Genomic DNA, 16,624 nt, shown 5'->3' with positions numbered 1-16,624 from the left:
GGTGGAGATTTACACATCTAACAGACAGGGAGGCAGAGAGGCAGAGTACTGGCATTCAAGGCAGGCAAAGGCGGCAGACACAGAGATCCAAGGCCTCTGGCTACCCTGGTATCATGACAAGGTCAGCAATCCCAAAGTTAAAGCAAAATTAAAACAGCTGGAAATGAACATGGACCAGAGCATGGGTGCCATGCAAGGCTGGATTCATCCTGTAGGAGAAAGAGAACAATGCTGAGCGGGGTCCTGGAGGCACAGGAAGAGAGATCTGAAGGGGCAAGACCGGAAGTAGAGAGGCCAGGAGGGAGGCCAGGGAGAGAAACTCCAGGACTCAAGGCAGTGGAACAGGTGGGGAAGCAGAATGTGCTTGTGAGGCAGAAGTGCACTGCGGGGCCAGCTGGATCAGGAGGTGTCCAGACTGAGTCACGGGTTCCCAGCTAGGAAGTGACATCAGGAGGAGGTTAGCATGAAGAATGAGGCAGGGCGAGGGCAGGGAAAGAGATGGTTTCAGGGGGGATGTGCTGAGGAAGGTGCTAGGACGTTTTCTTACACTCTGCTCTTGAGTGTCCAAAAATGCTCTGTTCTAAACTCACCTGCTTTCCAAAATTAATCACTTGCCATTTTCCCAAGGTGCAACCAGCTTTTGATTTCCCATTGCCCTGAAGACTGCCTCTAATTCTTCACAAGACTATGAAAACACACTTTCTAGTTGTATATTTTTGGGCAGGTACTGGAGATTGAACCTAGGGGCATTCTACCTCCAAGCTATATCCCCAGCCTTATTTTATTTTTATTTTGAAACAAAGTCTCACTAGGTTGATGAGTCTTACTATTTGCTAAGGCTGCTCTTGAACTGTGATCCTCTTGGCTCGGCCTCTCAAGTACTGGGATTGTAGGCATGTACCACCATGCCAGTTCGTGGTAGTATCAATTTAACGGTGAGCTCATGGTAACCTGTACACCCTCACCATAATATTTAAGTCATCAAGTATTGATTTATATTTTTACAAAGCTTTCTAGTGTTCTTTTCATTCTTTATTTTCTCTGAAAAAGTTAATAGTAATCATAATTTAGGAGATACATATACTATTTTTCTATTTCTAGGTAGAGATGGCATTTACTTAATATGGAACATTTAAGGCTCAGCAAAGCACAGTTTAGAATTCTGAAATTAGTCAACAAAAAGTTTTTTGGTGGGGAGAGGAGCCTTTAAAACACTTTCACTTTTTTTTTCTTTTTGCTGTGCTGAAGATAAAATTCAGAGCCTCTTGTGCTAAGCAAGGGCTCTCAACACTGAGTTACATTATCAGTCCAGCATTTTAAATTTTACATTACTGGTGGATTTGTCGGAATGGCATATAGTATATGTGAAAGTGGTTTGCTTTTTTGTTGTTTGCTTTTATTTTAAAATCAGATTGAAGAATAGAAGACATAGTAAAAAAAAAAATTAGGCTTAATTATGCTTACAAAGCTTTTACTGAAGAAAAAAATAAATAAACAGTCCAAACTTGACCTTAAATATTTTCTATGTAACTGACAGGAAGTATGCCAAATTCTCATGTTCTTGTGTACTTAAAATAGATACTAATTACAAAAGGATAAAAATTCACTTCCTTCAGAAGTACTGTAAGAAGGAATTACTGCCCTCCAGTAGATATCTTTCTAAATAACATAAAAGTCCATATTACTGTATTGTTGGCTAATTCTGTTCCTGTTGTTGTTTTAGGCCTAAAGAAGCATTCCACAAAATGAAACAGAACACACATTTTGCAAGTATTGTAATATTAGCTTAAAATTAAATATTCCAAATATATGGAATGAAAGTATTTTCATTCTGATCATATAACAAAACTTTTGATAAAAACACAAATTTTAATTAAAAAAATTGAATATTCATTTTAAATTAGGAAACAAGTACCTTGAGTTGTGCTTATTTTCATTTCTTATGAACAAACTGAATAGGTCTTTTCTCAGAAAACAGCACAAGTTAAAGAATAAAATAGAAACCCAAAAGTAGACACTGATACTGGCTTTCCCCAATCTTATCATCCAAATTATGAATTATGTTTTCCTGAAATATTAATAAATAGTGACCTTCATATAGACCTGTGCTGTTTTGTCTTTTTTTTTTTTTTTTTTTTTTGCGGTACAAGGGTGAACCCTGCGGCATTCTACCTCTGAGTTACACCTCCAGCCCTATTTTTTATTCTTTATTTTGAAACAGGGTCTCATTAAGTTTCAGAGGTATTCACTAAGTAGCAGAGGCCGGCTGCAATCCTCCTGTCTCAGCTTCCCATGTACCGGGATTACAAGCATGTACCACCATGCCCAGCTTTAATAATCATTTTGACTTAATAATTTCATTAAATACTTACAAAACTGCACTGTACCACATAGCCTGCTTGTGCCAAGCACTGTCTTTTTATAATCTTAGCAATGACAGCATGCACCAAAGTATCCTTTTTAACACATGAAAGAATATAGTACCAGAAATAATATTCTATCATCATTAGAAACTAATTCCAAAGCAAGAAGATAAACACCTCAAGATTCTTTTTCTTGCAGAAATGGCCTCCAGTGCATTTATTATTTTATAATTTAAGTGCTGTATCTTCTGTAATTTTCACATCCTGAGCTAGGCAGAACTTGGGTCACCAGGGACCAAGAAGCTCTCTTAGCCTTCCTCTGCCTCAAAGGTATATAATTGCTGATGTTTGTAAGGGTCCTTGTGTATTAAAATAACCCATAGTATCATCTAAGACAAATAGAAATGCCAATATTAGATATATTTAAAATCATATATCTATTGCCCTTTTATCTAAGAAAACAAGTAATATACATATGATTAATATTTTAGCTCCAAAACATATTTTAGAGCTAATTAAAAATGTAATACATATTATTTTATCTATAGACTGATTTTCTACTAACTTACACTCAAGTAACCAAACTATTTCAACAGTTCTGATTGGTATTTACTATACATATCTCATCATGTTCCTTCACTGTTTCTTGATAAAAAAAAAAAACCCACCAGTCTACTTCCCATCTTCCCATCCTTAATCTAACTCCAAACCTTAATTTATGGTTTAATTTCCACTTTTCTGTGAAAATAGATACTACATTAAACATAATTTAGTCCAATGAAATTTTAGCTATCTGAAACTTGTCAGATTAAGATGTACTGGCTGTCTTTTTAACATCTAACTTTTAAAAACATGTCAAGATACTATCTATTATGAATGAAAAGTCATTTAACATTTGACTTTCTTAAATAGAATGCTGTAATCATCAAAGGGCAGTTTTTTTTAGGTCATAGCAAAGCTATAGCTGTAAGATCATCATAGCTACAGGGGCTTAGTATCAGTCTGTAACAGCGTGTTTTGAGCATACCACCATTCATAGCACTAGACCTTACTAAATACCTATCTGTAGCAGGAGGCCAGCAAAGTTGCCAAGACTACATTCAAGAGAGCCAAAAAGAACAATGTGAATTCACAGAAAGAAAACAGTGTGGTGGTGAAAGGATACATCTCCCATCGGTTATTCTTGAACTTGGTCCTTTTGTAGTCTACAAATGATTGAATCTCGTGAGTTTTTTTTTCACACAAATTCTAATATATATGGCTTCTCAAGGGAGCTTTCTATAATGGCTTCATTGACATCTATATTTTGTAGTGTAAGAAAACTACAACAGAAGTTAAAGTTTATTTACTACTCCCTTAACAGTCCATGAACAGGCTACCCACCATAAACACACTACTAACAAACTAAGTATATAAAAGTCACATCTAAAGCTGAGGACATTTTCCTCAGTGTATTATAACACAAAATAATTCCCTTAAATGATCAAATATTAACACTTATGTTCAAATAACAAAACAGCTTCAAAGTTTAACTGAAATAATTACAAGTTAGTAATAAGTAAAAACAAACAAGTTCATACTGTATTAGAGAGAAAAACAGCTAAGCCTGCTACCAGATTCAACCTGATAAATAGCATACTCTCTCATTTATAAGTGGCCAATAATAGTTTCTGATAAATGATTATTTTGCTTTCTCTGGTGCAGGTACTACAAAATACCTGTAGATACGACTGTGACCATAGAAGTCACTCAATTTCCCAGGTATCCTTGCAAGGAGAGAGAGCCCTGTGCCTGGGACCTAGCCAATGAGATGTAAGCTTAAAAGTTTTGACACTACCCCTTCCCTATTTATTTTTCTTCTTGCCTGAAACAGCTGTTGTGAGCTCATAAGGAAAGGGCTAAGAAAATAGCAAAGATGCTGATCCTGACATCACTGAGCCACTGAAGATCATAGCTCCTTCTTAGCTGAGATGAACTACTTCTTAGTTAAGCAGTCTGATTTGTTGCTTAAGCAGTCTGATTTGTTGCTTAAATCAGTCCTCTTGACAGTTTCAAAAGTTAATACCAAATGTAAGAACACAATTTGATAAATTTTATTCCAATTAAACCACTTTATTCACATTCTGCCTGACTCTTATGGAACACCTAGTCAAAATGGTTCTCTTCAGTACTGCTTTAAGTAGATAGAATATTTTGTTCTAATACTATTACTGCTCTTCCTCAACACATATGGACATCCACTACTCCTTTTTGCTACAGTACTCTCTTTTAATCTCGCTAGCTCAGGAAAAGGAATTTTTACTTCTTAGTAAGTTGATTTCATTTGAGTCAAAGGGAACATTAACTTTGAAGCTCAAAAGGTACTATTTATTATAATTAATAATTATTTCCACTTTCAAGGAAAAACTGAATTCCAAGTGGCAATGGATATTTCTACTCAGAAAATTCTTTTCCCTATGCTTACCCGTTATAAGATTGGAAATAAGATGATGTGTAAATACTGACATATACTGAGCCTACCCAGTGTCCTGAGGACTCGACTTAAAAGGAATTTTTTTATAACCTGGAAAAAGGTAGCTGAGAGCTGCCCGGGTGCCCACTCCACACCTTAACAGGATTGACTGATGATCCTTCTGTTAATTTGTGGGCTGGGTGAAGGCAGGGGCCATGTGGGACTTAGTCCTGGCTATAGTTTCAGCACCTAGCCTTGTGCCTGGCACACAGTACCTATCTAAAATATACTTACAAAAATAAACGAGTTGATCATGCAATGTAAAAGACAGTTTAGAATTAGGAGGAAGGTTGGTGGTATAGACCAAATACAAAGTCTTTTGGACAGCCCATTGTCAGATTGGATGAAAAAATTGTCAATATTTACCCCCTTTTTACTAATAAAAAGAGCAATTTGAAATGCTTAAGTTGAATAATGCCTGAAATAGGGTAGTGCCAGAGGTAAAAATAAACAGATTGTGATTCACGCCTAAAATTCCAGTACTTAGCGTGCTGAGACTGGAGGATTGCAGGTTCCGGGCCAACCTCAGCAACTTAGCAAAACCCTGTTTCAAAGTAAAAAAAATTTTTAGAAAGGTCTGGAGGTGTAGCTCAGAGGTAGAATTTCCCCTGGGTTTAATCACCAGTTACACAAAAATAAAAATAACATTTCAGATGGTAGTGTCTTAGATTCTTGCCATCAATCAGCTGCAGGTAAAGATGAATAATAATTCAAAGATGACTGAAGTTTGGCAACCAGATAAGGAGAAGCATGGTGTCATGAAGAAAAACAGATGAGTCAAGAGTATTTATTGGATTTGGGAGACAGAATGAATTTCCAGACTTAGCAATACATTCAGAGTTTGCTTGTTTTTTATGGTACTATGGATTGAACCCAGGGGCATTCTACCTCTGAGCTATACCCCCCGTTCTTTTTATGTTTTTGTTTTGAAATACGGTCTTCCTAGGTTGCTGGGAGTCTTACTATGTAGTTAAGGCTGTCCTCAAACCTGAAATCCTCCTGTCTCAGCCTCCCAAGCACTGGGATTATAGGTGTGTGCCACCATGCCCAGCTCAGAGTTTTTAAATCTACAGCCAGGAAACTCACAGAATTTGAGGGTCAGAGGACCTTTGAAACCATCTCATTCAAATTTCTTATTCTGTATCCCTGTGCTGGTTAACAGTTCAACTTTGTTACTGGTAGAACCAAGGCTATGACCCAGGTAGGAATCCTGGAACCCAGATCAGTAGCAAGGTCACTAAGAAAACCAACAACACTTTCTTGACTGAGAACACAAAAAACGTATTGCTTTCAGATCATTTAGATAAGAATAAACTTATGGAGGAGATTTTTGAGACCTTAATATAATATGGACAAGCTCAAAAGAGAATTATATTTTACTTGGGGTGAGGTTTTTTTTTTTGGGGGGGGGGGGTACTGGGATTGAACCTAGAAGCATTCTACCTCTGAACTACATCGAATGGCCATTTTTAGTTTGAAACAGGGTCTCATTGTGTTACTGAAGCTAGCCTTGAACCTGTGATCCTTCTGGCTCAGCCTCCCCAGTATGGGACTTAGAGACATGGGCCACCACACCTGGCTCTTTGCACAATTTAAAAATGTTTCCTTCATGCAAATCTCTTTTTATCACTAGAAACTCTTTCCCCATCTCTACTATTCCATGGGTCTCACAAAATTATAGCAAAATTCACAGCCAGAAAAACCTGTAAGCCACACATTCTAAACAGAACTCCCAGGCTTGGGTCTCTCTGTCATTTACTATGTGCCTTTGGGAGGTAACTTGCTTCTCTGAGCCCTGGGATTCCTGGTGTAAAATAAGGTAAACTAGATCAGTGCTATGTACTTCTAAAATTTATGACTGCAATCAAAGAAATTTTTAAAAATATTTTATGTAGTCAAACACAGTGGTACACACCTGTAATGCCAGTATTCGGAAGGCTGAGACAGGAGGATCAGCCTTAGAAACTTAGCAAAACCCTCAGCAACTTAGTGAGACTCTGTTTCAAAATAAAAAATAAAATAGGCTTTGGGGTGTAGCTCAGAGGTATAACACTCCTGGGCTTAATCGCTAGTACCACAAAGAATACTTGATATAAGTCTAGAGAATAAAATGTGTTTAAAACATCCATATTAATGTCACTTTGGTATTTAAACCCTTGTGTCTTTTGTTTGAGCTGTCTTGGAAAGCTATTTGCTTCACAAAAAATATCACCGACCACCTAAAATGAGTCAACTAATAGAAAGTTGGTTAAATCACAGCTCAACCAACAGATGTTATAGGACTCTCAAAAACAATGACATAGATGAACATGTAGTAAGATGATTCATGGGTCAACATGAAATTCTAAGATATAGTAACTTAAAAAAATCATGCTATAGGTGCCTGGGGATGTAACTCTGTGGCAAAACATTTGCCCAGCATGTTTGAGGCCCTGGGTTCGATCTCCAGCACCTCAAAAAACAAACAAACAAAAAGCTATAGAAGAATATATACTATGCTTCTATTTCTGTGTAACAAAAAAAGAATATAAAAGACCTGTATGGATTTTTATATGATTCAAAAGCTAGAAGCTAGCTTAGAAGCATAGAACTTTTTGTGCTGTTTGATTTTCTTAACTTAGAACATATATTACATTGTTTAAAAATAAGAACTTGTTAAAATTAAAAGCTATTTGGTGCTATTTTAAATTACAAATTATTACCAATATAAAACACCTTTTTATTAATTTCTTTCCATCTATTAGTAATTCTTTTTTTACTTTTTTACTTTTGAGGAGTGCAGAGGAATGAACACAGGGTCTCATGACACCACTAAGCTTCAACCCCAGTCTCCCCACCTCTTTGCGACTTTTTGTTTGTTTTAGTCGTTGGAAGACCGTGTGACATTTGGGCTGGGAGAGGAAGAGCCACTGTTTCCCCTCCCAGCTTACCTCATTTACCTCCTGCCGTCAGCTCAGAACCAGAGGGAGAGGCTGGCACACAGAAATGACAGGGCAAGGGAGTTATGAAACCTGAGAAAGAGGTGTCGGAAAAGATGAGAATTATCCCACAGAGAAGGGAGACGCCCCGGGGAAAACTAAAAACAGCCAGCTGAAAGAGTCGCCGGAGACCGAGAAGAGCCAAGTGAAAAACAAGCTGCTTACAGGCCAGGCCGAGACACACATGAAACAGAAAACAACCCCAGTGATGTCCCTATTCAACAGTCCTATCAAAGTCAACACTAGTGAGCCCAGAACAGCACCCGCGTTTTCACAGAATAAGACCAACTTAATTTACCAGAGTTGTCAGTTATCATCTAGAACAAGAAGCCGCGGTGTGAGACAACCAAACCTTCTCCAAGCGAGCAGGCAGGTTCACAGATGCCTGAAATATACACCAGGTTTATTTCCATCTCAGGCACAAACAAGGAGAGCAGATAGAAACATCAGCATCTCAGGCAGTGTTTTGTGACTGCAAACATTTTTTTTACTACCCAGATTGGAAAGCTAAACTGGTGATTTGTGTGTTCCCTCTCAACAAACATCCATATTTACATTTCAGAAATATTTAGAATATAGAAATCTTTGCTACATTAAAATAACCTATTTATCTCAGTGAGAAATGAAAACATGACAGAAACCCTCTCATTTCATCTCTTTTTCTCTTTTACTGGAAAGAGATGCTCTTCTTAATTTACTTGAGTTCTGTTTCCAAAACCATTTGAGGGAAAATGTAATTTAGTAGGTATTGACTTTTAGAGGCTTAATTGGTGACAGAGAAAAGAACCAGAGCCCAGAAACACCCGGGCCGCACTTCTGCATCCCACAAACACAACAGAGCTCGCATCCTCTTGCAAACAGCAAAAACACGCTCGTGCGCCTCAGCACACAAGACAACTGCTCACTCTACCTAGGAAGCCTACTCCTCTCACCAACAAGAGCTTTACTTCCCCCAATGTCTATCTCTTTACATATCTCCAACAAACATCTGCAAATCAATTGACATTTTCCCCATGCAACACTCAGCAAAGACCCATGCAGACTAACCTGTGTGGAAAATAACTGTGCTTTTTCTAAACCCTGAAGGAAGTCGAAGGTTTCGAAGCAATCCTTTGGCAGTCAGGCGAACATGAATGGTGGACAAGGAGAATTTGGGAGACAACAACATGTCTTCAGAGCAGGTGGAAGGATTTCACAGAAGCAGCAGCTCCCGTGGACTATCACACATGCTGTCTCTTTACATTCAGTACATTTTGAAGCCAAGAGACACAGGGAGAGAAAACATGCCTACATAGCTAATGTCATTCCACCAGAGACTCAAAGCAGAGGAAAAAAAAAAAACCCGGAGCTGTCCAAGGATTTCTGGCTTCTGTTCTCACTCCCAGATGTTGCCCAAACAATGCTCTTCCTCTGAGTGAAAGCTCCCAGGGAATCTAGCAGCAAGCAGCCTCTGAGTTACATCACACTGTACGTGCGTCGGAGTGTTGTGGTTCTCATCGGAGATGGGAAAGGGGAGGAGAAAGTGGGTGGTCTTAGGAGCTTTATGTAACAACCAATACTGTCACAGATCCTGTAGCCACTTGGAAGGTTGTTAAGGAAATTACCTCACGTGCCTGGTGTTTACTTAGTAATTGGGGGGGAAATGATTTCATTAAAGTAACCTACATCCCGATTCAAAAATTTCAAATGATAATTATTTACACTCACACTGACAGGTGAATAGATAAAGAAAATGGGGTATATACACACACCAGAGTTTTACTGAGCCTTAAAGAAGAACAAAATTATGTCATCTGTAGAAAAATTGATGGAGCTAGGGAATATTATGCGAAGTGAGACCAGCCAGTCTCAGAGATTCAAAAGTCATATGTTTTCTCTCAAATGTGGAAGCTAGAGAAAAAGGAGGGAAACAAAAGGGACTTCAGATAAATGAGGAGAAAGACCAATAGAACAGTGAAAGCAGACTGGGGGAGGAAGGTGGAAAAGGAGAACTGAGGAAGAAAACAGTTCAAATAATGCTATGTCTATATATGAAGTATCACTACCAATTCCACGAACATGTGCACAAAGTGGGGTGGAATGTGGAGGGAAACACCAAGTGCTGCATGCACACATGTTCATCTCACTTTGAACCTCACTTTGATGTATGATTATAAAACACCAATAAATATAAAAAGTGAGAAGAGTAAAAAACAATAAAACAGAGCATTTTTCCAGATATTTTAACTATAAGCATGATACCTTGGGTGAGAAAAAAAACTTCAAACAATAAATGTTCCCAACTCTAATAAAATTTCTGTTTTAAAATATCAATAAAGATTGACAAAAGCTGTAATTCTCATGTGCTCAGTACCTTGCTAAAAATCAACAAGAAGTCAATGTGATTTCTCTACCAACTGTCACATTACAGTTCCAGAGGAATAGTCAGATAGGCAGTACTGTAAGGACTACACATTTTGCACTCATAGAACACCAGTGTGCACTGGGATGTAGGTAGCTCAGTAGCTCAGTGGGAGAACACCTGACTAGAATAGGCAAAATCCAGGGTTGATCCCCAGCACAAGAAAAACACAATTACATCAGGTGAACTCTTACAGTGATCTTTGGAGACAGGAATGTGAGCAGGCTACAGTTGGGAATACCTTTTTGGTATTTATTAATTTTTATTTCAATAGAGTGGTTTGTAAAAGTACTTTAAAATAGGATGACAAAGCTGGGCGTGGTGGCGCACGCTTGTAATACCCGCGCTTGGGAGGCAGAGACAGGAGGATCGCACAGGTTCAAAGCCAGCCTTGCTGGCTTAAGAGACCCTGTTTCCAAATTTAAAAAGTATAAAATTAGGTCTGGAAGTGTAGCCCAGAAGTAGAAGGGTTTTCAGGAACCCCAGTACCACCAAAAAAAAAAAAAAAAATAGGATGACAAAAAGCAAAAAGTTGGAAGATATGAGAGACAAGAAAATTAACACTGGCAATGTGCTCACTTAAACTAATTCTTTTAAGCCAGGAATGGCCTAAACTCAACATTTTTTTTTTAAAACGTAAAAATGACAACAGCCGGGCATAGTGGTGCATGCTTGTAATCCTAGCATTTGGGAGGCTGAGATGGGAGGATTGCAGTTCGAGGACAGCCTCAGCTACTACTTAGGCCCTTTGGAACTCAGTGAGACGCTGTTTCAAAATAAAGAATAAAATAAAATAGGGCTGGGGGTGTAGCTCAGAGGTAGGATTGCCCTGGGTTCTATCCCAGTACTGCAATAATAATAATAATAATAATAATAATAATAATAATAATAATGTATATGTAAAAAAAGATATCAATGCCTATATATAAGACTTCTTAAAGAATAAAGGATTTGGAAAGAAATAAATGAATCGATAGCCATAAACAACCCTAATGAATGCTATTAAATAGGAAGCTCTTCTTTTAGAAGTTCTATAGAGCACCCAGGATGGGAAGAGGGAAGAACACAGGCAGGAAAGGAAAATTTTAGTATTTCCTCCTCCCTCTTTACTCAACATTCCGTAGCATGTCATGTCAGAGCTTGTTAACAAGGGAGACAGACCCAACAACCTGCCCAGGTCCCCGTGAGAAAGAGACGTGTTCATACACAACCTCCTACACAGCCACAGTCGTGGCAACTGAGGAGCAAACAATTGAAGGCTTAAAGTCAGAAAACTCACTTTTAGATTTTTTTCTACTTTATCACAATTTTTATTAAAAATATCCACATATTTTCACCAGATTTGGAATATTAAAATATACCATGAACAACTTCTGCTCTCCCAAACCTCACAGAAACCAAGATACCAATCAGCATCAAAATTACAAATATAACAACAGAGACAAATATCCTAATATAAAAACAAACATGTAGCAGTCCATACAGTTGGAGATTTGGACTTTGTATATTTTGGAAGTGGTGGGAATTTGATGTTTCTTCATACTAAATTCTAAAATATCTGTCTCAAAAGAGAAATCCTTTGGCCTAGACCATCCAAAAGAAGAAATGAGTAATCTAGTCACCACTTAGTTACACTCATTAAAATTCTAACTACACTAAACTACCCCACCTAAATTGAAAATAATGTTATGAACAATCTTTTTAACATCAAAGAAAAAACTAAAATAAGTAGAACAATCCTAGTGAGAAAGAAAATTTAAAAAATCAAAAGTAGGTCTTGGCGGAAACAGGAGGATCGCGCAGGTTCGAAGCCAGCCTCGCTGGCTTAAGAGACCGTTTTCAAATAAAAATATAAAAATAGGTCTGGGAGTGTAGCCTGGAGGTAGAAGGGCTTCCAGGAACCCCAGTACCACCAAAAAAGAAAAGTAGGTCTTGTTTGTACAGTAAAGTACACACAGAGATGCATACTAGATAGGAGAACATGAACAGTTGGAATTGAGTTTCTCTCTCAAACCCAGTCTGCCACCTGGCGACCATCTAGCACAATGTGCCAACACCGGGGCTGTTTTGCAACCCATTCACAGTAGGAACAGGCTGTCTTACAGTCCATGGCTGTCTCCTACACACTTACATCCAGTTATTCGTCTAACAGAGCAAGCAGATATTTTAAGGTTTCAACTATTTTTATAACACACACACACACACACACACACACACACACACACACACACTGTTTGGGGGAAAGCAAATTTTTTAAAAGTTGGTTCAAATAAGTTTTTTGATGATTTGATTGGTCAGCTCTTATCACTTTTATGTTAGAGTTTCTGAAATTATACCAAAAAGGAAAGAAATTATAAATAACTGAATAATTGAATCCTCTGCAGATACTTAAATAATTGACATTGGCATTTTAATGATACTTTTGAAGCCATAAAATAACAATATAGGGGGTTATTTAATCTCTTGGGAAGATAAGTGTGAAAAACTTAAGTTGAATAAGCTTACTAAGCTTACATTATGTTAAAAAATAAATTCAGTTGCAGAGCAATATGATATGCAGGTACCTTAAACATTTTTTAAAACAATCTGATGAATAGATTTTTTTTAAAAAGCAACATTATTATTATTAACAATACATTATTATTTTAAATTAAGCTTTTATTTTGGAAGACCAAAGAAATAAAAGGCAATTTCACTGTTATTGAATGCATTATTACTTTTATTGTTTTTAATTTTTTTTAATTTTATGTGGATATTGAAAGTGTGTGTGTGTGTGTATGTGTGTTTGTGTGTGTTACTGAGGGTTGAATCCAGGGGCACTGCACTTCTGAGGCATTCCTCCCCAGGCCAACTTTATTTTTATTTTTAAACAGGGTCTTCCTCTCTCAGCCTCCCAAGTACTGGGATTACAAGCGTGCGCCACCACACCCAGTCACGGCTATTTTGTACCATACAGGGTTTTTAGGGTTTTTTTGTTTGTTTGTTTGTTGCAGGACTGGAGATTGAATCCAGGAGCATTCTATATCCAAGTTATACCCCCAACTTGTTTTTCATTCTTTATTTTGAAACAGGGTCTCAATAAATTTCAGAGGGGCTCACTTAAGTAGCTGAGGCTGGCTGCAAACCTGCAATTCTGTCTCAGCCTTCCAAGTATTGGGATTTCAAGTATGTGCCACCATATTTGATTTACCATATAGTTTTAATAACTGTACCTTTATAATCTATTCTGAATTAGGAATTGTGATGGCTCCAGCTATATTCTTTCACAAAACCATTCTGGTTATTTGGTGGTCCTATGTGGTTCCACATACAATTTTGAGATTTTTTTTCTATTTTTACAGAAAATGTCAACAGGATTTTAGCAGAGATTACATGGGATCTTAGAGGTCTTGGAGTAGTATGATTTATTAACTTCTATTGTGGAATTGTGTATTTTGCTGATTTAAAAGAGCAATTGTGATTTATAGAACACAAGTCTCAATTTGTTCTTTGCTTACTAATACTGTTATAGTGATTTTGAGAAGAGGGAAACTTAAAACATTTGCTGTCATGTTTAGTAATATCTTCTATTATACCAATGCTCCTAGAAAGACTTTCTCTATACAAGTTTATATTTACAATGCTTTATATTAATTTTTGTGTTTAAGACTAATCCATCCATAATACATTTGTGTGTAATGTGTGAAAAAGAGATCTAGCTCCTGCTAACAATATTTGCCCCAACAAGATTTACTCAATAATTCTTCCTCCCAAATTGAAATACCAGATTTGGCACATATCTATATAGCATCTGCCTTTTAAGTAGAGAGGGAAGTTACGATAATCATAAGGCAGAAATGAGAGATAGCCTCATCTCTGTTAACCAGAGAACAACTAAAAACATTAGCATCACCTACCCAGAGGAAATGTACAACTTCTAGCCATTGCCCAACACTTGAAAAAGGGAGATAGAAAAAGCCGCCTTACCATGTAGCGACTTTGCTAAGTAGCATGGAAGTGGAGTTGCATTTACACTTCCCAGGGCAGATACCATGGCACTTGGGACTGACAATCCTGTGTAAAATAATCAGGGAGCTAGATAAACAAACCCTAATGCCTCTGGTATCCCCCAAACAGCTTTCCCCTGTGGTAGAACCAAGGTAATAATAGCAGACTGTGGTATGTGTGACATCTTCCTTATAAACAGTAAGCCAAGTTTATTTAGAGTCAATGCTGCCTAGAATCTCATAGCATCATAACCTTTAAATAAATTATGACACTTATCCCATGAAAATGGTTCTTGACTTTGAGTAGTCTTTCCTGCTTGGTTTAAAGATTTAAAATAATCCAGCTGCCTGGAAAAGAACTCTAAAAATAAGCCACTAGACTTTTAAGAAAAACAGAAAGGATGATCTTCACCATCCCTAGCAAAAGTAGCTACCACTTGAGGCTCTGTATACAAAAATTCTATGAAGTCAACATTATGCCCATATTGAAAAATTATTCCCTAAGCATTCCCACACTGCCGAATGAGAATCGTGAGACTTGGAGAGGCTTAGCAACTAGCCTAAGGTCAGCATGCAAATACAAAGTGTCAAGACCAAGATTCACACCACACCAAGACCCAACCCAGTGCCTCTTCCTAAGCTCTTTATTATCTTATGAGATGATGGAGTTTCCTTAAAACAATAAATTTAACAAAAAAATTAAATAATATCTAATGTCAACTGTGGTGTGTGTGATTCTTTTATGCCTTTGTTCATGGTATAAGTTGATGTGAAGCTTTTGGAAAGTAATATGATTATTTAAGTTAAATTACTATAATATATGCATGTTTATTGATACTAGTTTTAAGAATCTATCATTAAATTATTTTTCAGCTGGGTGTGGTAGTGCATGCCTGTGATTCCAGTACTTGGGAGACTGAGGATCACAGGTTGGAAGCCAGCCTGAGTAACTTAGTGAGGTCCTATTTCCAAGTTAAAATAAAATAGGGCTGGGAGCATAGCTCAGAGGTAGAATGCCTCTGGGCTCAACCCCTAGCGCATGCTTACATGCATGCACACACACACACACACACACACACACACACACAATCCTCAAACGTTGACATTGCTAATTATGAAGAGATTCACCACAAAATCATTATAACATCAAAAATGTGTATATGACATGTCAATCTGGGTACCTTGTATTGGAAGGGAGGTGGGAGCCACAAGGTGGGGAGGGGGGCACCAAGTGCTATGTGCATGGATGTCATTGTCAACATGATTTATATTATGATGTGAGACTATAATTCATCAAGAGAAGTATTAATATCATTATGAATATAATAAAAACCATCCTAAATATTCAAGAGGAATGGTTAAAAAGTTATCATTGTGTACTAAGTGATAAAACAGGACATTAAATTCCCGGAATATTATTTAAAATCACACATTTTAAAAACTAAAGATTGATTTCTAAACTTTTGCATGCTAAAGTTTTGGAATTTGGCAACTGCTATACTTTTGTGTGCATGTGGTGTTCAGATTGGACCTAGGAGTTATCTACCACTCAGTTACAACCTTTGCCCTTTTAGTTTTTCTTAAAACAGGGTTTCCCTAAGTTGCTGAGGCTGGCCTTAAACTTGTGATCCTCTTGTCTCAGCCTTCCAAGAACTGTATTTAAAACAGGTATGTATAGCCGGGCATGGTGGCACACACTTGTAATCCCTACGCTTGGGAGGTGGAGACAGGAGGATCGCGCTGGCTTAAGAGACCCTGTTTCCAAATTTTAAAAATATATAAAAAATAGGTCTGGGAGTGCAGCCTGGAGTTAGAAGGGCTTCCAGGAACCCCAGTACCACACACACGCAAAAAAAAAAAAAAAAAAAAAAAAAAATCGGGTGTGGTAGCGCACACTTGTAATCACCGCGCTTGGGAGGCTGAGATAGGAGGATCATGCAGGTTCAAGCCAGCCTCAGCTGGCTTAAGAGACCCTGTTTCCAAATAAATTATAGAATAGGTCTGGGAGTGTAGCCCAGATGTAGAAGGCCCCTGGGTTCCATCCCCAGCACCACCAAAAATAAATAAATTAATTAATTAATAAAACCGACTAGGCATATATCAAAGTGCTATATTTAAAAGTGACTATTTTACCTGTTTTACTAAAATTCAAGGATATGAAGCTGGTCAGCTATAATCTTCACCATTGTTAACTGCTAAAAAATAAAAGAAAATTGTCTCAAAGCCATAGTATAATGTCTTAAAATTCAGTGCTCAGAGGAAAATGTTTGTTTGTAGAGGCAATGTCTTTTGTATCATCTAAAATATGACTATTTGCCGGGCGTGGTGGCACACGCTTGTAATCCCCGCGCTTGGGAGGCAGAGACAGGAGGATTGCACAGGTT

At 37.6% G+C, this 16,624-nt stretch overlaps 1 protein-coding gene across 4 annotated transcripts in view; it reads right to left on the bottom strand.

Annotated features, from left to right (window-relative positions):
* Positions 1-16,624, bottom strand: part of MTUS1 (microtubule associated scaffold protein 1) — a gene marked incomplete at both ends in the record, with an annotated part of 105,458 nt that overhangs the window by 42,336 nt on the left and 46,498 nt on the right. Inside the window, one exon of one of the 4 annotated variants that reach the window (XM_080710539.1) lies at positions 8,901-9,021. The exons of the other annotated variants lie outside the window; for them this stretch is intronic. Coding sequence (XP_080566665.1) covers positions 8,901-9,021 — 121 coding nt within the window. Of the gene's footprint in view, positions 1-8,900; positions 9,022-16,624 lie in introns of those variants that run through there. 4 annotated transcript variants of the gene reach the window in all.

The sequence above is a fragment of the Muscardinus avellanarius genome (genome assembly GCF_963383645.1).
Source record: "Muscardinus avellanarius genome assembly, chromosome: 14".
Taxonomy (NCBI): domain Eukaryota; kingdom Metazoa; phylum Chordata; class Mammalia; order Rodentia; family Gliridae; genus Muscardinus; species Muscardinus avellanarius.
Note: the sequence above shows the minus strand (reverse complement) of the source record. Positions and strands in the feature narration are given on the sequence as shown.